Genomic DNA, 25,336 nt, shown 5'->3' with positions numbered 1-25,336 from the left:
TATTTTCAACAATAATTCTTTTTTTCTTTATCTTTCACTCATTATTAGCATATCATTACTCTTTTTGCAAAACATAGGATGCTGACTTGTGGCCTAACAGATGCCTTCCTCCAAATCCGTATTCAAATATTCCTTCATCTGAAACAGATAACTATCTTACCTTCAAGAGAGTTCTATGATGAGGCACTGGAAGCTGGATAAGATCTCAAAGATTTTACTACTCGTGACTGGCACAAATACAACTGCTTTGGACCATTTTCCTCAGCCCACTGGAAGTTGAATTTGTCCTGTTTCATAAATTGGTTAGCTTGTATCCAGAGCTCATGTCAAGTTCTCAGCTGGCGTTCATATCCCCTTATAGACATCAGGTCAAGCAATTCCAAGAATGGTTTAGGGAAACTTTTGGAGAGTCTACTACTGATGGCTGCCAGGTAATATGGCAATGCTTCTCTTCTTAAAAACCCTTCCTTATCTGTTTCCTTTTTCCTCTGGGAAATGTATTTCTTAAATCAGCATTTGATTTCTGCAAAGTTATGGTCATGTTTAGCCATGTAAAATTCTAAATTCTGTGCACATGCACTCGTGAACCCTGTATCAATATGTGTGTTTCTGAGAGTACAACAGCAGAACTACTGGCCCTTGTTTCAAAATTGTACTTCAGGTAATTCATAGGGATTAAAAATCATTCTAAATTGCGGATGTCTGCATTTTTTAAAATACGACTTTAGCGTTTTGCAACATTGTAAAATCTTGAATCTGCATTTTAGAAAGTGCGGACATCTACTCTATAGAAGGATTATGTGGAATAATATACTTTCTCCATTTAATTTCTCCCTTTTTCCAAGAAAAACTCTCCAACTTCACACAGTAAGATCCTGGGATTTCTTGGTGTTCAATTGGATCCGCTTCTCAAAACTACAGTGCTGAGAGTGCTATTATAGCAGCCCTTAATGACTCTGGGATTTGGCCTGAATCAGAATTTTGAAAGGTGCTTGTAATGATGGCAAATACTTCACTTGCAACATATAACGTGATTCCTCAATATACTAAATTATAAAATATCATCTTAATGGTTGTTATTTTTCAGCTAGCCTGACCTGTTGCTATATCTTTTTCCCCGTCGAAGGCTGATTTTATTATTGACATTGAATGATTTTTTTTTATTTTTTAACAGTTAGATAATTAGAGCTTGGTGTCACCCTTCATCAGAAGCTGGAAATTATACCGCCAGAGAAATTGAGGGTTCACAGATGTCCTACACTTCCTCTACGGCAGCGGGAAAGAGAGGAAAGGATGTTAGTTTTTTCCGGACAGGAAGAAGGTACTGCACAAGATGTGGTTTTACTTTGGCGAGAATTGTGGCACACAAAGTCTGATATTCTTCTCTTCATCTGGATGTGAAGAAGCAAATCTCTGAGATGCTTTTGATGATGCATGATGCCACTACAGTTGGAGTAGACCTTATAACAATTTCAATAGGGCATGCACATGCTTTGAACTTTAGCGATGAATCCATTTCTATTGGTTCATTTCATGCGATGAAGAATGGTATACTGACCTCAAATTCTGCTGGCAATAGGGGTCCCAGAACTGATCAATTGCTAGTGTGTCTCCATGGATGAAGCATGTTGAAGCCAACACCACATATCATCACTTGTAAGTCTTTAAGATACAAGGTTGTTAGGGAATGAAAAGACAATAGTGGTAGGTATCATGGACTCTTTTATAAGCATTTATACACAATGAAATTACAATGCTCACTAATTATCGGTTCTGTGAGTCATTTTAGCTCCTAACTTGTTTAAAAATGTAAAACAATGAAAGGTCCGAGCCTTCGCATTGCAGGGATTGTTCTATTCTCTGTCTTAATAGTAGCTTAGTAGATAGAAAGATTATGCTATGTAATACTATCGACCAAGATTTCGAGGTTCATCAGAGACCTTCAAACATAAATTTTCCCGTTGCCGTTGACTTTTCATCACGTGGGCAAAATATATACGCATCAGATATTATGAATGTGAATGATGTCCAAAATCCGAAGTTCTCTCATCCATGGTATAACGTACTTTTTTTTTTTTTTATCCTATTTAATTTTCTGACTTGATTCTCAAATGTCCTCCAGCAAGGCATAGCTGCCCTGGAGTAGATATCTTGGCTGCAAATACATCAATTGCTTCCCTTACGGACAGCATATATAGTAGATAAGAGACGTGCTAAATATCATCCTGCTGGTGTAGCTGCATATGTTAAATCATTCCACCTGGATTGCTCTCTTTTTGCCATCAAATCTGCTATAATGAGTACTGATAATCTTTTGTCATTATAAGTTTTCATGTCCTGATTTACCTGCATGATAAGCAGCCAGAAGCTGGTTTTACATATCAATCCTGTCAAGCTGTAAATCTGGGACTCATATATGATGCTTCCAAAGAAGACTACCTAAAATTGCTCTGCAGCATTCATATGATTTTGTCTAGAAACAAAAATTAGAATTTGTTATTGATTAATTAACCTTAACTTCTCGGTTCATGTTGCAACACTGCCTGACATATAAAAAAACCCTTTGAAGTAAAAATTAGCATTACGACTTTCGGATATTTACAAGGAGTGGAATAATTAGAACAACTGACAATGCTTTTTCCATAAGTGCATGCAATCAGAAAGAAAAATCTAGCATATAATTCAGAATGTCTCAATTCATTGCATTGGTACAAAATCTCATATGTGGCTTCCTTATTTGCAATAAATGGGTGCAAAATTTAATTAGTTTCTAAATACACATTATTACGCCTGATCCTGATTAATATCCATTAGAAAACCTTCCTAAGCTCATCCAATAATGATATAGAAATTAGTGATTCCAACAAGTGATTAGCTGTAATTGCTAGATGTTTGCCATATCAAGGAAAATGAATATGGAAGCTTATCAAACGTGTCAATTCTCTTAAGTCACAGTTCACAAAATAAATAGTGTGTATCACCTTCACCTAAATAAACATGAAGCACCTAACAATGGCTAAGAATGGATTCCTTCTCTTCAATTTCTTGTCCTTCATTCTTTTCCTCCCAATGAGCATATTGGGTGGTGCCATTACTTCTCAGGATGATAGAAAGGCAAGTATGGATATTTGTTTTTCAGCATTAGTTGTTTTGAATTTCCTCATGGTCAATGAATCATATATACTTATATGAACGGCATTCTTCCTGATTTTCTGGTGGTTAATGATGCCTATATATTAATTGATAACTAATGACAATGGCCAGTTTGGATATTTAAATCTAACAAGTCATTCTCTAGTGCATATATCCACACTTTATACCTTTTGGAAAGGCGTGTAATAGACTATACTCTTGCTTCTTCTATTTCTTCTTCTTCTGCTTTTTTTTTTTTTTGGGTTTTTTTGGGTTTATCTGAAAATAAGTATCAAGTGATGTAGGTCCATATTGTCTACTTGGGGTCACTTTTCAGAGGAGAATATGAAACATCATCACAGCATCAGAGTATTTTGCAAGAAGTTATTGGGGACAGGTAGTATTCCTAAAAGTTAAGTCTAATATTTGCGTAAATTCTCTTCTAAACTCTCTCTCTCTCTCGTTCTCAATATGTGAGTGCAGCTCAGTAGAAAATGTATTGGTTAGAAGTTACAAAAGGAGTTTCAATGGATTTGCTGCCAAGCTCACTGATCATGAGAGACAAAAGCTGGCCAGTAAGTATTGCACTATGTATAGATAGACATATATATATGAATTATGGCTTTATTTTGTAACTGTGATATGCAGGCATGGAAGGAGTTGTGTCTGTTTTTCCAAGCAGAACTCTCCAACTCCACACCACAAGATCTTGGGATTTCATGGGCTTAAATCAATCTATTACTAGAAAACGTAGCGTAGAGAGTGATATCATAGTAGGCGTCATAGACAGTGGAATTTGGCCTGAATCGGAGAGTTTCAGCGATGAAGGTTTTGGTCCTGCCCCAAAGAAGTGGAAAGGTGCTTGCAAAGGTGGCAGAAATTTCACTTGCAACAAGTAATGTATTTCTCTATTTAGTGGTGTACCCAGCCTTTTCTGAGGCTTAAGAAATTTTAGCAAAAACATTCTAACATTTATTGATGATATTGCAGCAAAATAATTGGAGCTCGATATTACACAACAGATGATATATCTGGTAATACTGCTAGGGATATACAGGGTCATGGAACCCATACGGCCTCTACAGCTTGTGGAAATGAAGTTAAGGATGCTAGTTTTTTTGGCGTGGGACAAGGCACTGCCAGAGGGGGAGTTCCCTCTGCAAGAATTGCCGCTTATAAAGTCTGTTCTCCTGAATTAGGGTGTGCAGAAACAGCCATATTGGGTGCATTTGACGATGCTATTGCTGATGGGGTTGACATTATAACAATATCATTAGGAGGACAAAATACCCTAAACTTTACCCAGGATGTCATTGCAATTGGTTCTTTTCACGCTATGGCAAAAGGAGTACTGACCTTACATTCAGCGGGCAATAGTGGTCCTTTCGTAGGCTCCACAGTTAGTCTAGCTCCGTGGTTGATGTCTGTAGCAGCCAGCAACACAGATCGCCTATTTGTCGATAAAGTTGTCCTTGGGAGCGGACAGACATTAGTGGTAATATGAATCACATAATTTTGTATTTGCAAATACTCTATAAGCAAGCATTCTGACAATCTGTGTACACCAACAGGGTTACTCGATTAATTCTTTCTCTATGAAAGGGAAAACGTTTCCCCTGGTAGATGGGATGGATGTTTCAAGACCATGCAAAAGTGATTTCGACCCTCAGTAGGCTTACTAACTCTTCAATGATTCGTTTCAACTCCTCATAATTCCTCATAAAACAAACAAACAGAAATTTAGAATTCGTCTTGCATTGCAGGTTGTGTACCGATGGCCAAGGTTGTATTGATAGTAGGTTAGCAAAGGGAAAGATTGTGATATGTCAATCCTTTGACGGGTTTAATGAGGTTCACAAAGCTGGTGCTGAAGGATCCGTCTCGTTAAATGATGTCGAATTCAACAAAGTTTCCTCTGTTGTTTCATTGCCGGCAGTGGCTCTAAACGAGGACAACTTCAACAGCATCTACTCCTACTTGAAATCTACAAAGTAATAGATATAATTATATATTAACCACATTAAGTTTGGACATTTCTTTTATTTTTAACTTTATTCTAGAAAACTAATCCAATCTTTGCATCTGGGTTACAGAAAGCCCGAAGCAAATATATTGAGTACTGAAGCAGTTAAGGATTCCGAGGCTCCTGTTGTCGCAGACTTTTCTTCACGCGGACCAAATGAAATTGTACCAGACATCTTGAAGGTATATATATTGTTTTAAAACTTGTTGTCTCAGACAGAAATATATATATATGAATTATCTTGATTTGATGGTTGTTTAACATTATTCAGCCAGATATAAGTGCACCTGGAGTAGATATATTGGCTGCATTTTCACCTCTTGGTGCAGTTTCTGACGACCCAGAAGATAAGAGGCAAGCTAAATTCAACGTAGTATCTGGAACATCCATGTCTTGTCCTCATGCTGCTGGAGTAGCTGCATACGTTAAATCGTTCCACCCCGACTGGTCTCCTTCTGCCATCAAATCAGCTATAATGACTACTGGTAAAGTTCTGTCATTAAAATACAAATGTTCGGGTAACTTAATTGCAAGTTATCATTCCTAAATCACCAATTTTTTTTCTCTGCCTGTAGCGTGGCCCATGAATTCTTCCAAAAATCAAGATGCTGAATTTGCATTTGGTTCGGGCCATATCAATCCCGTAGAAGCCGTAAATCCAGGACTTGTGTATGAAACTTTCGAACAAGATTACATAATAATGCTCTGCAGCATGGGATATGATGAGCGCAATATTGGCAAAATTTCGGGAAATATCAGCACTTGTCCTAAAGGCTCAGATAAAGCAACACCAAAAGATCTCAATTACCCTTCAATGGGAGCTCAAGTTTCGCCTGGAAAGTCTTTCACGATCAACTTTCCAAGGACAGTTACTAATGTGGGCCTTGCAAACTCCACTTACAAGGCAAAAATCTTGCAAAATTCAAAAATAGTCAGTATCAGAGTTGTGCCTGAATCTCTCTCCTTTAAGTCCTTGAATGAGAAGAAGTCTTTCAGTGTTACTGTCACCGGAAAAGGTTTGCCAAATGGAGCAATTGTTTCTACTTCCTTGATGTGGTCTGATGGCAATCACCGTGTCAGAAGTCCAATTGTTGTACACTCACAGAGTCACAAGAGTGACCAAACTGAAATTCAACGTGATTGGACAACTAGTATTGGAAAAAATATGCCATAAAAATATGTACAATTATTGATTAAAATAGTTAATATCCATTTAATTAATAAATTTATTTTCGTTCAGTGGGTATTAAATTTAGAAGTAATATCCCAATCTTGCATATTTCAATTATAATGTATCCGTAGATGTAGCAGTATCTAATTTACATATTATTAGACCCGATTCCGATTAATCTCTCTATTATGAAACTTCACTACATGAATCCAATAAAGTATTGGAAAAAATATGCCATAAAAATATGTACAATTATTGATTCAAATAGTTAATATCCATTTAATTAATAAATTTATTTTCATTCTGTGGGTATTAAATTTAGCAGTAATATCCCAATCTTGCATATTTCAATTATAATGTATCCGTAGATGTAGCAGTATCTAATTTACATATTATTAGACCCGATTCCGATTAATCTCTCTATTATGAAACTTCACTACATGAATCCAATAAAGATATAAAAATTGGCGATTACTGATTAGTTCCAACCAGCGATTGGCTTTAATAGCAAGATGCATTCTATGTCAAGGGAAATAAATATGGAAGCTTATTGAACATGAGTTCATTCTGGATTATTCTGATTCACCAAAGATTATAATATGATACCCCATCAATATTGAAGGTGAGTTTTTCTTGGCCTTCACAAAAATAGTGAACTTTCTCTTTTATGCTCATTATTCCAGAGCTTGGGAGTGTACTTGCGAAGACACCGCCAAGTAAGATTTTTAGTTTAGTGTCGTCGTAGGTCTGTAAAATATACATTGGTTACAAGTTATAGGAGTCTCAATGCAAAATATGGCTAGTGAGTTCTTCAGAGTACTACTACTAGACGTCACTTGAACAAATGATACATTTTGAAGATTTTTAAAAATTGAAACTTGCATTTTCAAACTATATATACAGGCATGAACGGAGTTGTATCTATTTTTCCAAGGAAAGCGTTCCAGCTTCACACAACAAGATCTTGGGATTTTGTGCGTTTCAATGGATCCACTTATCAAAAACTGCAGTGCAGGGAGTGATATTACAGTAGCCCTTATTGACTTTGGGATTTACCCTGAATCAGAAGTGGAAAGGTGCTCGTAACTGTAGCAAAAATTTCTCTCGCAACAAGCAACGTGATACCATCAATATACTAAACATATAAAAGATAATCTCAATAGTTGTGATTTTTCAGCTGGTATGACCTGTTACTATGTCTTTTGCCCGACAGAAGGCTGACTTTATTATTGATATCGACTGATCTTTTTTTTTTTCCCCAACAGTTAGATAATTGCAGCTCGGTGTTACCCTTCATCAGAAGCTGGAAATTATACTGATAGAGATATTGGGGACCATGGAACCCAGATTCCTCTACAGCTGCAGGGAACAAAGTAAAGGATGTCTGTTTTTTCCAGACTAGATGCTTGTTTGGTATGACTTATTTAATGACTATAAGTGCTTATTTGATCCCATAAACTCTCTTGTCATAATTTTTTGCTCTTGTTTGATTGTTTTTCTAATAGAGCTTTTGAATGATTGTTTTTCTAATAGAGCTTTTGAAGTTTAAATAAGTTATTTTGCCTCTACTACCAAAAGATCAAATTTTGGGCTTTTAAGAGTAGAGGTTGAAAAATTATTTTTAAATGTTTAAATATCTAAAATATTCTCTACTTATTTAACAATCTTATTTTATTATTTTCATAATATAACTTTAAAAAGTTTGCCTGTTAAAATAATTTTTTATATTTTTTTAATAAAAACTCTTATTGACAACCAAACAACTAAAGTTTTTTGGCTAAAAGCTCTACTTAAATAAGCTTTATTTGAAAAACTATACCAAATGGAGCCTAGGGCAAGATACTGTAAGAGGTGGTCTTCCTTTGGCAAGAATTGTGGCACATATCAATTGTATGTAACATTGTCCATGGCAGAGGCGACTTTAAGAATAGGTGAATTAGGTAGTCACTTAAGCTTCATTTGTTAGGAAGGCTCTATTGTGACACCTAGACTTCATATATTAAGAAGACCCTTTGTTTTTAATTTCCTTCATATACTCAAATTAATAGATTTTTAAGTTACTTATAGTTTGAAAGTCTATTTTTAAGTTCAATCTTTAATTAATAACTATGTTACAATTAAGAAATTTTATGCAAATTCTATATTTGATAAACTTAATATTGAAAGCATAATTAATAATTTTGTCTAACCGCTAATTCATTAATATTTTTCAAGAAAAATACTAAATTCTTTATCTATATGATTCTTAAAAAAAACTTAATTATTTAACATTATGAAATTTCTTGTGCTCTTCTCTATAACGAAAATTATTATATTTATTGGCTTACTTTTGAAGTAAAAACAAAAAATAGTTTCTTAAAATAATAGTTCTAAAGGAAATAAAAAAGGATATCTTCTGACTACTTTTGTTTTTTGAAATTTCTTATTATCTTGTTGATTGTTGATATTTAAGATATAGTTAAAATTAATTGAATTTTGAGCTCTTTTATGGTACTTTGAGTGTTGAAATTACTTAATATAAGAAGACCTCATAAAAAATTATCACCTAAGGCCCCTAATACTTTAGAGTTGGCCTTGGTCCACAGACTCTTTTATTAACATTTATACACAATGAAATTACAATGCTCACTAATTATGGGTTTTATGAAATATACTCAATTAATATCAGTTTTGTGAAATAGGGTTATTCAATTAATACTTCATTGTGGAAGGGAAAAAAGTATCCTCTAGCCCTTTCACATAGTGTTCCAAGTAATTGCTCTAGGTTTGACGTCGAGTAGTTGTAGAGGCTTACTCTAGGATTTTTGGGTATTCAACCCAAAAAAGTAGTCTATTGGATGGAGTAACATGTCTCACTTATAAACTCAAATAACATAACACAAAAATTTACGTGCAAAACTCCATGTAACACTTGTATTTTGTATTATTCTTATTATTAATACTTTATTTGATATATATATATATATATATATATATATATATATATATATATATATATTATAGACTATAGTATTCTATGTTAATGATGTGTGTTTTAAATTTTAAAATGACTTAATTTTTTTTCTGAATTTATTAAATACCTTATTAAAAAAGGAAATAAAATCCCTAATGGGTAAGAATATTAAAAGGCTTGGCATATATAGCAGCAAACACAAGAATAAAACTCACGTTTTCTAATAAGAAGAGGGGAAGATTTTGATTGTGTTCTTGTTTTCCAGTAAAGAAGATCTTGAGTTTTGAATTTGTTTTGAAGGTAGGTAAAATTTATAATCCTTTAAACTTCTAGTTTTATTTGTGATTTTATGTGATTAACTGAATGATTTTTTATGTGTTATATTGATAGAATTATGAAAGCATGATCATGTATTGATTTATGTTGTTATTGAGCGAAAGTAGTGCTATTGTTATCCAAAAAACTGTAAACAGTATAGATTCGATATTATGCGACTACTGTTTTCATTTAGTTTCATGTATAAAACTATAGTTAATTGAACTAGACATATTTATCTTTTTAGCATATGGTTATCTTTTAAAAGTTCATTGTATATTAATTGTTTCAATTTTTCAAATTTGGAACACTGGTGCTGGAAAATTCTGATTTTTAACAGTAATTCTCACTTGTATAATTAATTCTAAAACCCAAACAACCTCTAAAAATTCTGGGAATTTTTATTGTAGTACGTGCATATGTATAGTTGCTTTATATTTAAGTTCGTAATTTTTGGATTTTTATAAAAATCATTAAAAATCATAGAGTTGGGCTGCCACAATCTTGGAAACTGTTTTATAGAATTTGCGAGGGCTGATATTGAGGCGAGTTTGGGTTACTTTTTCATTAGTAAATGCCTTATAAATTTTAATTCTGATTCTTTATTGTCTCTTTGATTGTCAAAACTTGAATCACTATTTTTGAATATGTATAACTAAAGTTATGAATTTTTTAATTAGCAATCCTCTATTTATATCGTCACTTGATAGTTTTGATGTTTTTGTAGAAAATCAGTTTTTAGAGATGTATAAGAACTCTAATTAATCTTATTAACTTTTATATTGAATGCTAACATGTTCAAGTAGTTTTTTGCAATATTTGTGAATTTTTGTTGACATAGTTATAGCTTGTTAGAAATTAGCTCTTGTACAATGGTTTAGTGAATTGATGTGTTTAAGTAGGAGTTCATGGTTTAAGAACTTTTTTTTTGGGGGGGGTTTCCTATCATAAGTTAGAATTGAATAAGATATTGATAAGAATCTTGTCTTGATAGTTATAGGCCAAGAGTGAGCTCGTGTGATTGGAGTTATTGTCAATTGCTTTGGATCAAGGTAAGTAAATTCATGCATAATGTTAATTATAAGTATATATGTAAATATTTATTAATAAAATAATGTTGTCCAAATGGATTGGCAATTTAAGATTTTGAAGTTATTTAAAATGTTTTCTTAAATTTTTTACAAATAACGTTAAAATACCTGTTTTTCAATAAATGGTTTTCTTATATATATATATATATATATAAAGCTTGGTCAATTCAGTGTCTTATAAGAGCTTTTTGTTGCTGAAAGATTGAAATTGAAAGACCGAAAACTATAGTTAAGGTTTTGGCTCATAGTTCGTAGTTACTGTTACTTATACAAGTGAACATCTAATTATTTTGTGTGCACCTACTGACGATTGTTACAGGATAAAACACCCTAAATGAACTATTGGCTAGGTCATCGGGAATACAGATGACACTATGTGGTATGAGCTAATTGAACAAATAAAATTTTTTATTGATAAACTAATTCTTAAATGATTATTTATTGCAAATGATTATTGTGTTATGACTTAGCTCATTATATTTTACCATGTATATGTATTAGATTATGAAATTATTATTGTTTTCTTATCTATGGTACATCATAATGATTATTATATATTTTATTATTATTAGTAACTTTATGCATGAGTTTGCTTACCGAGTTAACGACTCACCCCTCATCTTTAATATTTCACAGATTGATTTTAGAGATGTGGGCTTTTGGTCTAGAGAAAATGATTTGCTAGCTGAAAAAGCTTGGCTTTTTTTTTTAGATAAATAAATTTTGCTATTTAGGTTATTGTTTAGAGCTAAATTTTGGATTGGAGAATTATTGTTATATTTATTATTTTAGAGACTATTTTTCAACTATGGTTACTATTAATTTTCTTTTAGAAATAACAATAAGATTCATGTCAGTTTCATTTCAAATTGCTCTTGAGATTCTTGGGTGAATTTGGAGTGTTACACTCCAATATCGGAGAAAACTACAGCCGCCAAGGCTGATAGGAGGAAAACCATTTTAAGAAAAATTATTGCAACCATTTTATTATTTTCCTTCCACCTGAAATTTCAGTAACACCCAATATGTCAATTGACTTATTGTTTCTCTCACACTAGTAATTGTTTGCATAAAGAGAAACTGAACTCTTTGGTACCAAGTGAACCTGATCTCCATATATATTGTTTCTTGTTGGAGAATTATTCATTTTCTTATATAAATTGAATTCCTTTTTAGATAAACTAAGTCTTAAGAGAAAATTACTTATTCTTTAAATAAGATTCCTCCAAAATAACAAAATATCATAGAAAATTTCTTAACAATTAGGATACAAATCTTCATTGAAAAATGAAGACATATTTCCTAGCAAATAGGTTCCAATTAATGAATCAATTCGGCTCCTGAGTTGTTTGAAAATCTGAAATAATGAAAGGTCTGAAACTTTTTGCATTGCAGGGACTATTCTATTCTCCGTCTCAATGTAGTCAGTAGCTTAATAAACAGAAACATTATGCCATGGATACGACACACCAAGATTTTGAGGTTCATATAAAGCGGGTGCTGCAGGATCAATCATGACAACTTGAATCTATCTAAATGTTTTTGCTGTTGTTTCATTGTATGAAGTCTAATGAAGTAACAAGGAAAAAAAAAAAGAGACATCTTTTTTTTCGTTGCCATTTTTTTTTTCACGAGCAACCAGAAGCTGAATTTGTATATCAATCCCGTTAAAGCTATAAATCCGGGACCTCCATATGATGCTTCGAAAGAAGGCTACTTAAAAATGCTCTCCAGCATGCAGAACATCTCAATTCATTTTGCAACAATGTCTTAAAAAAAATTGCAGTAAATTTAATTAGCATTAAGACTTTTGAAACTAAACTGAACAACTCATAATGCATTTTACATAAGCGCATGCAATTTGAATGGAAACTCTAGTATTTTATATCAAAGTTTATTGCATTGGTACAAAATCTTGTACGTGTGCTTCCTTATTTGCAATGGACAGGTGAAAATTTTAATTAGTTTCTAATTACACCAGATTCCTATTAATCTTTATTAGAAAACTTATCTTAGTTCATCCAATAATGGTATAGACATAGAAATTTACAAGGAAATCCATTTTCCTTGACATGGAAATTACACCTGGTAATGCATTTTGAAAACTTCAGCATTTGTTTCAAAATATCACAGTTCATTGCATTGGTACAAAATCTTGTATGTGTGCTGCCTTATTTGCAATACACAGGCAAAATATTTAATTAGTTTGTAATTACACAGTATTAAACCTATCTTTATTTATCTAAAACTTATGTAACATCATCCTATAATGGTACAGAAATTGCTGATTCGAACAAGTGACAACTGGAATTTCAAGGTAAGCTTTTTACACATGTCCAGTCCCCTATGTCACAATTCACAAGATAAATAGAGTGAGTTTCACTTAATTAAACAAGAAGAATAGAGAAATGGCTAAGAATGGACTCTTTCTAATCAGTTTCTTGTCCTTCATTCTTTTCCTCCAAATGACCATATTGGGTGGTGCCACTACTACTCATGACGATAGAAAGGCAAGTATGGATCTTCGTTCTTCAGCCTTAGTTGCTCTGAATTTCTTGATGATTAATGAACATATATACATTTTCCTCCAAAATATTCTTTTGTGCGGGAATCGCACTTTATAAAGTGCTAATATGACCTTTACAATGGTGTAAAGGCGTGCAATCGCGCGAGTGCAGACGTCCACAGCTGCGAATAATTTTAAATCTACAAACTATATATACTTGCCATCCTCTTTTTCGTCTTAAAAACAATTATAAATGATGCAAGTCTATATTGTCTACTTGGGGTCACTCTCTAGAGGGGAATATGAAACATCATCACAGCATCAGAGTATTTTGCAAGAAGTTGTTGAGGGCAGGTGGTATTTCGTAAAGTTAAGTCGAATTATCTGCTTAAATTCTCTTCTAAACTCTCTTCCCTCCATCTCAATATGTGAGAGCAGCCCAGTGGAAAATGTACTGGTTAGAAGTTACAAAAGGAGTTTCAGTGGATTTGCAGCCAATCTCACTGATCATGAGAGACAAAAGCTGGCCAGTAAGTATTGCAGCGTACTTTCTTTTATATATATATATATATATATATATATATTTGAATTATGGCTTTTATTTTTGTAACTGTGACATGCAGGCATGGAAGAAGTTGTATCGGTTTTTCCTAGTAGAACACTCCAACTCCATACGACAAGGTCTTGGGATTTCATGGGTTTTAATCAATCGATTACTAGAAAACGTAGTGTCGAGAGTGATATTATAGTAGGCATCACAGACACTGGAATCTGGCCTGAAAGCAAGAGTTTCAGCGATAAAGGCTTTGGTCCTGTTCCCAAGAAGTGGAAAGGCGCTTGCAAAGGTGGCATAAATTTCCCTTGCAACAAGTAATGTTTTTCTATACTATGTGGTATAGCCAGCCTTTTGAAGCTTAACAAATTTGAGCTATAACATTTTAACACTGATTGATGTATTGCAGCAAAATAATTAGAGCTCGATATTACCCAACACCTGTTGTGTATGATAATATTGCTAGGGATTACGAGGGTCATGGAACCCATGCGGCCTCTATAGCTTCTGGAAATGAAGTAAACTAAAAAGCTTGCTCAAAGTCAAAATGAGATTATTCGAATTTCTACTCAAAGATATTGGATTATATCTTAATTCGTTAATAGGCTACTGTTATTCGTTAGTACGATTTCACAAAAGGAAGCTAGAGGAAGATGGAGCTTTCAAGTAATGTATGCATCAAGGTAAGTGACAGAGCTAAGGAGAAATGGACAAGTACTATCATCGTTATCAAAAATTAAATTGATCAGCATTTTGTCAGTTCTGGCCATATATATTTTTCAAAGATTGGGACTGTTAGCACCGCTGTAATTTTATTTTCAAGCTCTTCTCTGTCAAAACCTATTTTACTTTCCAAAATATCTTATTCCATTTTTTTAGTTTCTTTCTGATTCAAGAAAATTAAAAAAAAAAAAAAATCTGTTTCTTCCAAACAACTCCAATTACAATTTTTTTTTATAAAATTTTGAATTATTAAATCATATAAATTTAACTAAAGAGAATCATATATATGAACTAAATAGAATTAAAAGTGCACTCAAATGGCTATTATGTTATTTTTTTCTAAATTAAAGAAAAGTTTAGAATCTGAGCCTCCTTGTAAGCCATAAAAAAAAAAAAGTTTAGAATGCAAAAGTATTTGTGAGAAAAAAAATATAAAACACTTTGATGTAGTTCCATGAATGTAAAGAGTTAGATAGAGAAATAGAGTGTATAATTAGATTTTTTTTTCTTTAAAGTAATTGCAATATGAGAGGGGTTAAGAATTTCATAGGAGTGCCACTGATTCAACTCTTTTTCAAAAGAATTGATGTTCTGGAAGAAAATTATGACTCTATCATTGCTATTAGTTTGTCTTGTAATTCAATTATTGCCGACAAGTATTAACTGTGATTATTTTTATTTTAAAAATTATTATTATTAGTATTGCAATTATTAGCCTTATAATTGCAATTAGTTTGTCTTGTAACTAAATTATTGCCGACAAGCACTATCATGCTGACAAACAATGCATGCACGTCCTCAATCACCCACGTCCTCTACTTGTGTGAATGTGTATATAAATATATCTGGAGCTAGCATATTATAAAACCAGAAGCAAAAGCAACTGAAGTTTTGAATACGGTTCACCAGAAGTTAGAAGATATCTTTTCTAATTTGAAGAATATGGAAACTCCTTATCCAGGTTCTTAGGCCATGTTCAGCTGAATGTCACTTATAATTTTTATTTTAATATATGTATTTATGAATACAATTGTTGTTATGATTTTTTCAGGTAAGAACGAATGGTCTGAGGGTAACCCAATAACTATGTACAGCATTATTAATGATGAGAGCGTGAATGACAATCTGGATCTTATTGTCGTCCCTCAATATGGAAGAAATCTCGATCACACTGGTTAAATGCTATCTTACTCTTTTGTATTATGTTCAATTAAATAAAATGATGGGTTATTAATACCTGTCAATTATATGAGTGTCTCTGTTTGTTTTAGTTCAACTTATAAAATCTCTTGAGATATACAAGAGATTTTCTTTATTTACTTTTGTGTACCATGTCTTCTTGAAAAAAGAAATTAATAAAAAATATCATTGTGTGATCCTTTTCTTTCCCCTACTGCTGTAGCATCAAATCCTTAGAATTAGATATCAAGTGGTATTCGAGCCGTCAAATGATCCATGGCAACACGCAACAAATCAAATGCTGAATTTCGCGAAGAGATTCACGAAATCCTTGCTATACATTAGTCTAGTTTATTTCAAACAACGCGTGCAATGTTCCCGTTATTGTTTAGTATGTCTTTTGTTGTTTGCAATGTAGTTAGGGATGTTAACGGGTAGGATTTGGTACGGGTTTGACATTACCAAAAGCTGCATCTGTAAAAATATTTTAATTATCAAATTCATTGTGGCTTTTATTTATTCGTTTTTTTTTCTTTTAACAAAGCCCATCAGCTGTGGGTTTAAATGGTACCTGATGGATATCTTTTAACTTGCTAGACACGAGTCTAGCTTTGACCAAGTTGACGCCACCCTTCAAACAATCCTTACTGAACTTCAATCCTTGCATCTCGACTCTTCAATGTACTTCCCCAGAGGGGAGACCAACCCATTTGCTACAGCTCACATCTCTTCACGATACTGGTTAAAAGCATGGGGGCATTAGTCGAAGACGCTTCTTGGAGAAACCATTAGCGATTCTCAAAGACTTTGACATTGTGGACAAAGTGGTTGTAAGGGGTGGGGATTAACATGTCTCCAAACGACAAGCAGCCATGCATGTAATTAAAATTTTGTTCAGGATTGGTATTATAAACGTTTTTATTTAAAAAAAAAAAAGATTTAGATTATTGTCAGATTAAAATTACGATTGTGTTGAGGTACTGATTGTGTTAAGCTACTTTAAATAAATAATTCGCATTATATTTTAGTTAAAAAGAAGAGACTAATTCCAAACTTCTTTCTTAAATTTATTTGATAAGTAACAACAAATGTTAATATCCAACATAGAGGGCAAAAAAAAAAGTTGGGCTACCTGGGCCAAGGACCATGTTGGCCCATACCTTTGCTCTTACCTAATGATATTGATATCCCATCAATTAGGGGTGTTCACGGATCGGATTTTACGGATTGAAAATCAATCCATATCCGATTCATGATTTTGCGGATTATAATTTTTCAATCCAATTCAATCCACAAATTGATAAAATTCAATCTAAATCCAATCCATACATCTGCGGATCGGATGCGGATTTGACTCAATCCATATCCAATCCACAATTTTGCACATTAGTTTTTGAATTAAAAATTTTTAGTTCTCTCCAACTAATGAAATAAAAAAAATGTAATATAAAAATAATTTTGCTACCAATTAAATTTAAAATTGAATAAAATTTAAATAAATAAATTATTTAAATAAAGCTAAAATAATACATTTAAAGTTTCAAAATATAATACATCGAAACTAATTATTCAAATAAAACTACAATAATGCGTTCAAAGTTTCAAAATATAACACACCAAGCTTAATTGTTCAAATAAAGTTACAATAATACGTTAATATAACACCGAAATTAACTGTTCAAATAAAGCCACAATTAATTTAAATTGCGAAGTTTCGAAAACCAAACACAATTTGATCCTTCATCAGGGCTGTTGCGCCTGTCGAAAAGTGGTGATTACGGAGCAGTCCACAATGGGAACCAGGAGAAGCCGTACGGGTGGCGATCTTGAAGGTTGTGATAGTGAAATTGTTCAACTGGAACCAGTGAATATGAAGTGGCTCGATGGACTTGGGAAAGAAGATGGCTTGCTCTCGCCAGAATCGCGCAGCCGATCCGTGTCGAGAGTGTATCCAACCAGTATTAAGTGTTGCTAGTGTGTGTGACGGCGGGGGAGCTTAGGGTTTTTTGTTTGCAAATTGTTGGTGACTTGGCGTCATGTTAATTTGCTTTTGGGTGACTTTGCAAATTGTTGGTGACTTGACGTTATGTTATTTTCTTTTGCTAGTGCGTGTGACTTTGCTTTTATTTTGTTTTACAACTTTTACAAGTTATATTTGTATATTTGATTATTTAATTATTTTTCATTTTATATTATTATTGAGTAATGGCTAAGATATGTTATAGTGCTTATGTAACTATGTAATGTCACATTTATAAATTTTTTTAATTAAATTTATAATAATTTTTTAATTATATATATAAATATAAATATATATATATTTTGCGGATTCACGGATTTCTGCGGATTTACAGAAGTAAATCCATATCCAATCCACCAATCAACGGATCGGATTGAGCGGATCGGACGGATTGAGTGGATCGGATTGGATTTTGAACACCCCTACCATCAATATTGAAGTATTTTTCTTTGCCTCTACAAAAGTAGTAAATTTTCTCTTTTATGCTCGTTGTTCAGAGCATGGGAGTGTACTCGTAGAGACACTGCTCATGTAAGATTTTCAGTTAAGTTTTTAAAAATGATAAGCTAAGAAATAATTTTGTTAGGGGTTCACTTAGCAGGCATTTAATATTCTCAACTTATGCAAGAATATCAGACCGAGATAGAGGTGGCAAAAATACCCGCCCGGTCCGGACCCGGACCGTACCCGGGTGTTGCGGGCCGGGTGACTATGAAGCCGGGTCGATCTTGGGCATCACTTGATAAACCCGGAACCCGGATTTTATTAAAAAAAATTATAAAATATATATTATTTTAAATATTTTATATTTATTTGACTTATTTATTATACATATATAAAGTTTTAAACACTTAAAGTTTATATTTTCATGTCAAATTTTATTGAAATAAATTTAAAACTTATAAAATTATCAAAAAATAAAAAATATATACACATAAAATATTAAAAAATATAAAATCCGGGTACCCGGATTAAAACCCGGCCCGGACCCGGACCCGGACCGGTTGCATCCGGGCAGGGTCCGGTCATGGCAATACCCGGACCCGGCCCGGGGTTTTGCCATCTCTAGACCGAGAAGGGTTTGATTCCTGATAATTGCGCCACGTGTCATATTGGAATCACGACATGTTACTAAAAAAAAAGACAAAAGATGACAGGAAATAATTATAATAAAAATAAGTACATTACTAATAGTTTATCTATCGCTTATATCAATGCATTTATTAATGACTAAATTTTTCCTATCATAATTTTCTGATAGCTTATAATAGTAATATGTATGTCATATTTAATTTTTGAGAGAAATTCAAAATTATTCAAATTTTCTGCCTTTCTTAATTTTTCTGTCGAAAATTGATTTAATTTCAATTTCTTTTTCGTCTAGAAAATGTATTGGTTAGCAGTTACAAAAGGAGTTTCAGTGGATTTGCAGCCAAGCTCACTGATCATGAGAGGCAAAAGCTGGCCAGTAAGAATTGCACAGTACTTTATATATATATTTGAATTATGGCTTTCATTTTTGTAACTGTGACATGCAGGCATGGAAGACGTTGTATCGGTTTTTCCAGGTAGAACACTCCAACTCTATACGACAAGATCTTGGGATTTCATGGGTTTTAATCAATCTATTACTGGAAAATATGGTATCGAGAGTGCTATTATAGTTGGCGTCACGGACAGTGGAATATGTCCCGAATCGGAGAGATGAAGGCTTTGGCCCTGCTCCCAAGAAGTAGAAAAGCGCTTGCAAAGGTGGCATAAATTTCGCTTGCAGCAAGTAGTGATTTTGTGCTGAACTTTAACCTGACCAACCAAACAATAAAAATAAAGGAAAGGAGAACTGATGTTGGAGGTTGCCTAACTATGTCTGAAGTGTTCTCACCCAAACGGAGGAGGTTAAGTGTGTTGGGTGATTATTGATGAAGAGGACCAAGTTGGAACCAAACGACTCCTGCAAAACAAAGCTAGATGCTAGCGTTAGGGTTGGAGCCGCCGGAGGTCGTGACCTCACTCCGACGCTCAAGTCAGACTATAAAAGACAAAAGGCTGTTTAAAGTCGCAAGGGATCTCAAAGCCTTAAACAATGGAGGACAAGTTCAGAGAAAGAAGAAGAAGATGAGCAAAAATGTGAGATGATGGATAGTTGTTACTGTTAGAACGAACCTTATGCTTATGTGGAGTGTGCCTTAGGGCCATTTGGTAATTTTGTACACATGGCACTTAATTAGTGGCTTCCCTCCCTCATTTGAGGACATTTGCGTAATTGGATTAGCAGTCTCAAGATAGTGATACTCCTAAACTTGGGAAGTAAGCAAACCACTAACCACCCTTTTGCTCCCTTGCTTTATACATGTGGCATTACCTCCATCTTGTGATCTTACTGCTTTTTAGACCACTTCAGAGGATAGCTGACGTGGCGCTTATTTATTAACTTAATTCAGGAATCTTTCTCACTATCAGTTCCTTGTATTTAACCAAAGGTGAGATATTTTTTATTTTACAAATGATAGCATGTACTGTTTACGTGTGCATTTAATAACCAAAATTCTAAGTTCTAATTATGCGCTTTCATATCATGTCTTTCCGAAATCGCCGCTCTTTGCAAAGAGCTTACCTCCTAGTCCTCCTCTAGCTGTCCTACCACTCTGTTTTAATTGTAGTGGTTTCAATTGTTTGACTCCATTTTGCAGCAATTGGTCCACATTTGCTTCCACAATTCCCCCAAACAAATGGTTTCTATATTTTATGGTATAGCCAGCCTTTTAAAGCTTAACAAATTTGAGCAATAACATTTTAACACTGATTAATTTTAATTTCATTCAAGAAAAATAATCCAACATTTGCAACTGGATTACAGAAAGCGCGAAGCAGAAATATTAACTACTGAAGCAATTAAGGATTCTCATGTTCCTGTCGTTCCTGGCTTTTCTTCACGCGGGCCAAATGAAATTGCACCAGATATCTTGAAGGTGTATATATTATTTTAAAACATAGTGTTGCTTCATAATAGAAATATTTATATGGCTTATGCTGATTTGATGGTTGTTTACCATAATTCTGCCGGATATAATCGCCCCCGGAGTAGATATATATACTGGCTGCATATTCTCCTTTTGGTGTAATTCATGTCGATCCGTTATTTAAGAGGCTAGGTAATTTCACTATACTATCTGGAACATTCGTGTCTTGTCCTCATGCTGCTGGAGTAGCTGCATATGTCAAATCGTTCCATCCCGACTGGTCTCCTTCTGCAATCCAATCAGCTATAATGACTACTGGTAACCTAATCTTCTATCATCAAAACATAATATGGTCGGATAACTTAATTTGAAAGTTAGCGTTCTTAAATCACCAAATTTTGTTGATGGCCCATGAAGTTTTCGAAAAATAAAGATGCTGAATTTGCATTTGGTTTGGGCATATCAATCATGTTGAAGCTGTAAATCCAGGACTTGTATATGAAACTTTCGAACAAGATTACATAATAATGCTCTGCAACATTGGTTACGATGAGGGCAATATTGGCAAAATATCCGGAAAAATCAGCACTTGTCTTAAAGGCTCAGATAAAGCAACACCAAAAGATCTCAATTACTCTTCAATGGCAGCTCAAGTTTCCCTAGGAAAGTCTTTCGCAATCAACTTTCCAAGGACTGTTACTAACGTTGGCCTTGCAAACTCCATTTACAAGGCAAAAATCTTGCAAAATTCGAAAATATTTAGTATCAAAGTTGTGCCTGAAGCTCTCTCCTTTAGGTCCTTGAATGAGAAGAAGTCTTTCAGTGTTACTGTCACTGGAAAAGGTTTGCCAAATGGAGCAATTGTTTCTGCTTCTTGATGTGGTCTGATGGCAATCACAGTGTCAGAAGTCCAATTGTTGTACCAATATTTTTTACGCATTGCATTACGGGTATTAAAATATTATTCGCATTAAATTAATACTAATGATATATTTGGAAGACCATGAGAATGGATTAAAGGGGCAGCATTAATTGCTTTTGCTTTATAATAATAATAATAAATAAATATAACTTTTTAATTTGATATAATATTATATTATTTTTTATTTTTTATTTCTACATTATAATCTATTAATAAATTTATATTTTTTTACGGGAATAAATTTATAATTTAATAGAACTAATAATAAATATTTAAATATGAATAAATTTGAATAATATTAACTAAAAATTAATAATAATATAAAATATTAATACAATTTAAATATACTAATATAATATAATATATAATTTAAATTAATCACAAAAAATTAATACGATACAGTATAGCACTAAATATTATATAACATTACTATAATACAGTGTTAATATAATACAGCATAATACAATACACCAGTATTAAAATAACACAATACAATATAATATAATCCAATATTTCAAACGTACCCTACATTCACAAGAGTGACCCTACTGAAATTCAACATATTGTACTAGTATTGGGAAAAAATACGCCTTTAAAATATGTACAATTATTGATTCAATTAGTTAATATCGATTTAAATCAATAAATTTATTTTCGTTGTGTGTATTAAATTTTGACGAGATTATGTTTTATGTCCCAATCTTGCATATTTCAATAGTAATGTATCTTTAGATGTAACAGTATTTAATTTACATATTATTACACCTGATTCCGATATCTCTCTATTATAAAGCTTGACTACATGCATCCAGTAATGATGTAAAAATTTGGGGATTTCTAATTAATTCCAACCGGTGATTGGCTGTAATAGCATGATGCATTCCATGTTAAGGAAAATGAATATGGAAGCTTGTTAAAGATGAGTTCATTCTGAATAATTCTGAATCACCACAGAGTATGATATGATACCCCATCAATATTGATGGCGAGTTGTTCTTGGCCTTCACAAGAGCAGTGAACTTTCTCTTTTATGCTCATTGTTCCAGAGCGTGGGGGTGTACTTGCGAAGACAGCGCTCAAGTAAGATTTTTAATTTAGTGTCTAAAAGTGATGAGCTAAAAAAGAATTTTGTCATGTGGTCACTTAGTGATTTTACAGACTACTAAGGCGGCAAAATTCTCCCTACAAATATTTAATGTAGTTTCCTAACCTCAGACCGAGAACCTCAGTTAAATTATAACAGTTTTATGCCAGCTAATTTATGCGCTTTTTACTATATTGGTTACAAGCTACGGAAGGAGTTTCAATGCAACATATGGCTGGTAAGTTCTTCACAGTACTACTACTAGATGGCACTTGAATATATGATACATTTTGAAGATTTTTTAAAACTGAAACATGCATTTTCAAACTATGATATGCAGGCAATGAAAGGAGTTGTCTCTCTTTTTTCAGGGAATACACTTCAGCTTCACAAAGGAGATCTTAGGATTTTGTACATTTCAATGGATCCACTTATCAAAACTTGCACTGCTGAGCGTGATATTATAATAACCCTTATTGACTCTGGGATTTGCCCTGATTTTAGAAGTGGAAAGGTGCTATAATAGTGGCAAAAATTTCACTTGCAACAAGTAATGTGATTCCTCAATATATTAAACTGTAAAATATCATCTCAGTGGTTGTTAATTTTCAGCTAGTATGACCTGTTGCTATATCTTTTCCCCCACAGAAGGCTGATTTGATTATTGGCATTGAATGATTTTTTTTTTTTTTTTTTTGCGGTAAGATAATTGGATCTCGGTATTACCCTTCATCAGAAGCTGGAAATTATACTACTAGAGATATTAAGAATCATGGAACCTATACTTCCTCTACAACTGAAGGAAATGAAGTAAAGGATGTTAGTTTTATAGGGACTGGGGCAAGGTACTGCAAGAGGTGGTCTTCCTTTGGCAAGAACTGTCGCACATAAAGTCTGATATATGCTAGTGCTGATGGAGTTGCTCTTATAACAATTTCAATAGGGCATGCACATTCTTTGAACAGTAGAGATGAATCTATTTATGATGACCTTAAATTCTGCTGGCAATAGTGGTCCCTATAACTGATGAATTGCTAGTGTGTCTCCATGGATGATGCCTGTTGCAGCCAGCACCAGAGACTGACTCTTTAGAGACAAGGGTGTTAGGGAGTGAAAAGACAATAATTGTACGTATCATTGTCCGTGGTAGGGGTGACTTTAAGTATAGACGATTTGGACAATTGCATAAGATCCCATATTTTAAGAAGGCAGTCATCTAGACCTCATGTATTAGGAAGACTTTTTTTTTTCCTTAACGTACTTAATAAGTTTTTTTTTTTGGCTTTTTAGGCTAGGCCAATTGATTTCACTGCTGGGCCTTTTACCATTTGTTGGCCCATTTGTCAACATTTTTTCCGGCTTTAATTAAGACCTTTGCTTGTGACTTCCATTTTTTTCCCTTTGGGCCTCTCCTTTACTTTGTTTGGCCCGTTATCTACCTCCTCTTCATCTTATCTGCTTCGCCCATCATCTGTGTTTCTAGATTCCTCCGTTACTTTAAAACCTTCTATAGCCTTCCTAATATGTTTTTCCCTCCAATTTTCATTTCCCGCTTGTGAACTCATGTCCCTAGAATAGTTGTCATTGCCAACTACTCTACTCTGCTCTATGTTAATCTCTCTGCCAATTCTTTCCTTCTCTTTCAACATATTTTCCAACTCAGTAGCACTCAACATTAATTGCTTCTTGCTTACACCATCCTCTTGACTAATAACCATCGGTTCTGCACATTCCCCTTGCTTCTAACCTGTTTCATTTGGAACTAGCCCTTTTGATTCATTCGGATTATGTTAATGTTTGTTTCGAATTGGGGTATTAACTCATGTTACTTCTGCTTTTGATTTGCGCTTATCATGGCTGAACCTCTCTCTGCTCCTATTATGTTTCCCCTTTTCTACCTGTGTGGTTGTTGTCATCCAACTACCATAAGGCAACTCCTCTTTTGGTTGGCCTCTATACTTCAAGCATTCCCTGAATTGATGACCTATATGTGCACAGTAAAAACAAAAATCTGGTAATCTTTCATAGAGGACTGGCATTGGAACTGTGATCCCATCCTCTTGAACAAACACTACTTTCTTCAATGGCTATGTTATATCAATTGAGATTTTAACACGAGCAAACTGGCCTATGCATTCACATGCTTCGTCGGTATCAATTTTCTTTACTTGACCAATTTTTTCAACTAGTTTTTGAATGGCTTCTTTATCCATACACATGATTGGAATGTTATGAATTTGGACCCAGAAGGATGCATGTGTGAATGATTGGCTTTTTATATCACTAATACTGGTTGGTTCAGACAGCACCAAGAGAGCTCTGTCAAAGTGCCATTGTCCCCCATGCTTTCTATCTTTACTTCCTTTACTGTTCTCCAAGCTTGTTGCATAGCTGCTTTCAAGCCTTCCCTATTTATTCCTTTGGTGAGTAGTACTTTCCCAATCAGACAGTTGGCCGCCAGCTTTTCTCCTTTTATCTTCATTCTTCCCATGACAGTTACTATATCTTCTTCTTTTTCCTTTAGAGCCACCGCCTGACTCTTTCGTGTTAGCATCAGTAACAGAGCAGGGGATTCCAGCTCAAGAGCTGACGTGTCAATATTCGTTATACATGTTGCTTAACGTGTAACAAATTGATTTCAGTTGTAAATAACAGATTCCAGTAGCTTCATTAATTAGTTAGAAAGATTCGTTTAAGCTACTAT

The 25,336-nt window shown here is 33.7% G+C and overlaps 1 protein-coding gene, 3 long non-coding RNA genes and 1 pseudogene across 4 annotated transcripts; all 5 read left to right on the top strand.

Annotated features, from left to right (window-relative positions):
- The first annotated feature begins 149 nt into the window (after window positions 1-149).
- Window positions 150-1,978, top strand: LOC127902080 (uncharacterized). The gene is made up of 2 exons (XR_008054517.1): window positions 150-431; window positions 1,175-1,978. It is a non-coding gene; the product is annotated as an uncharacterized LOC127902080 (long non-coding RNA).
- A 1,034-nt stretch (window positions 1,979-3,012) lies between these two features.
- On the top strand, window positions 3,013-6,329 carry LOC102607026 (subtilisin-like protease SBT4.8). Its single transcript, XM_052441093.1, has 10 exons — window positions 3,013-3,114; window positions 3,438-3,529; window positions 3,616-3,707; window positions 3,781-4,027; window positions 4,123-4,627; window positions 4,704-4,761; window positions 4,919-5,123; window positions 5,226-5,337; window positions 5,427-5,640; window positions 5,731-6,329. The coding sequence occupies exons 1-10, from the start codon at window positions 3,013-3,015 to the stop codon at window positions 6,327-6,329; spliced, it is 2,226 nt and encodes a 741-aa protein (XP_052297053.1).
- Window positions 6,330-12,954: 6,625 nt separating this feature from the next.
- On the top strand, window positions 12,955-23,523 carry LOC102607613 (subtilisin-like protease SBT4.13; annotated as a pseudogene).
- On the top strand, window positions 15,263-15,722 carry LOC102618485 (uncharacterized). The gene is made up of 2 exons (XR_001509463.3): window positions 15,263-15,428; window positions 15,519-15,722. It is a non-coding gene; the product is annotated as an uncharacterized LOC102618485 (long non-coding RNA).
- Window positions 18,915-19,896, top strand: LOC127902056 (uncharacterized). The gene is made up of 2 exons (XR_008054489.1): window positions 18,915-19,134; window positions 19,205-19,896. It is a non-coding gene; the product is annotated as an uncharacterized LOC127902056 (long non-coding RNA).
- Window positions 23,524-25,336: the final 1,813 nt, after the last annotated feature.

The sequence above is a fragment of the Citrus sinensis genome, chromosome 5 (assembly GCF_022201045.2).
Source record: "Citrus sinensis cultivar Valencia sweet orange chromosome 5, DVS_A1.0, whole genome shotgun sequence".
NCBI lineage: Eukaryota > Viridiplantae > Streptophyta > Magnoliopsida > Sapindales > Rutaceae > Citrus > Citrus sinensis.
The sequence above is the reverse complement of the archived record's forward strand: the minus strand, read 5'-3'. Positions and strand labels throughout refer to the sequence as shown.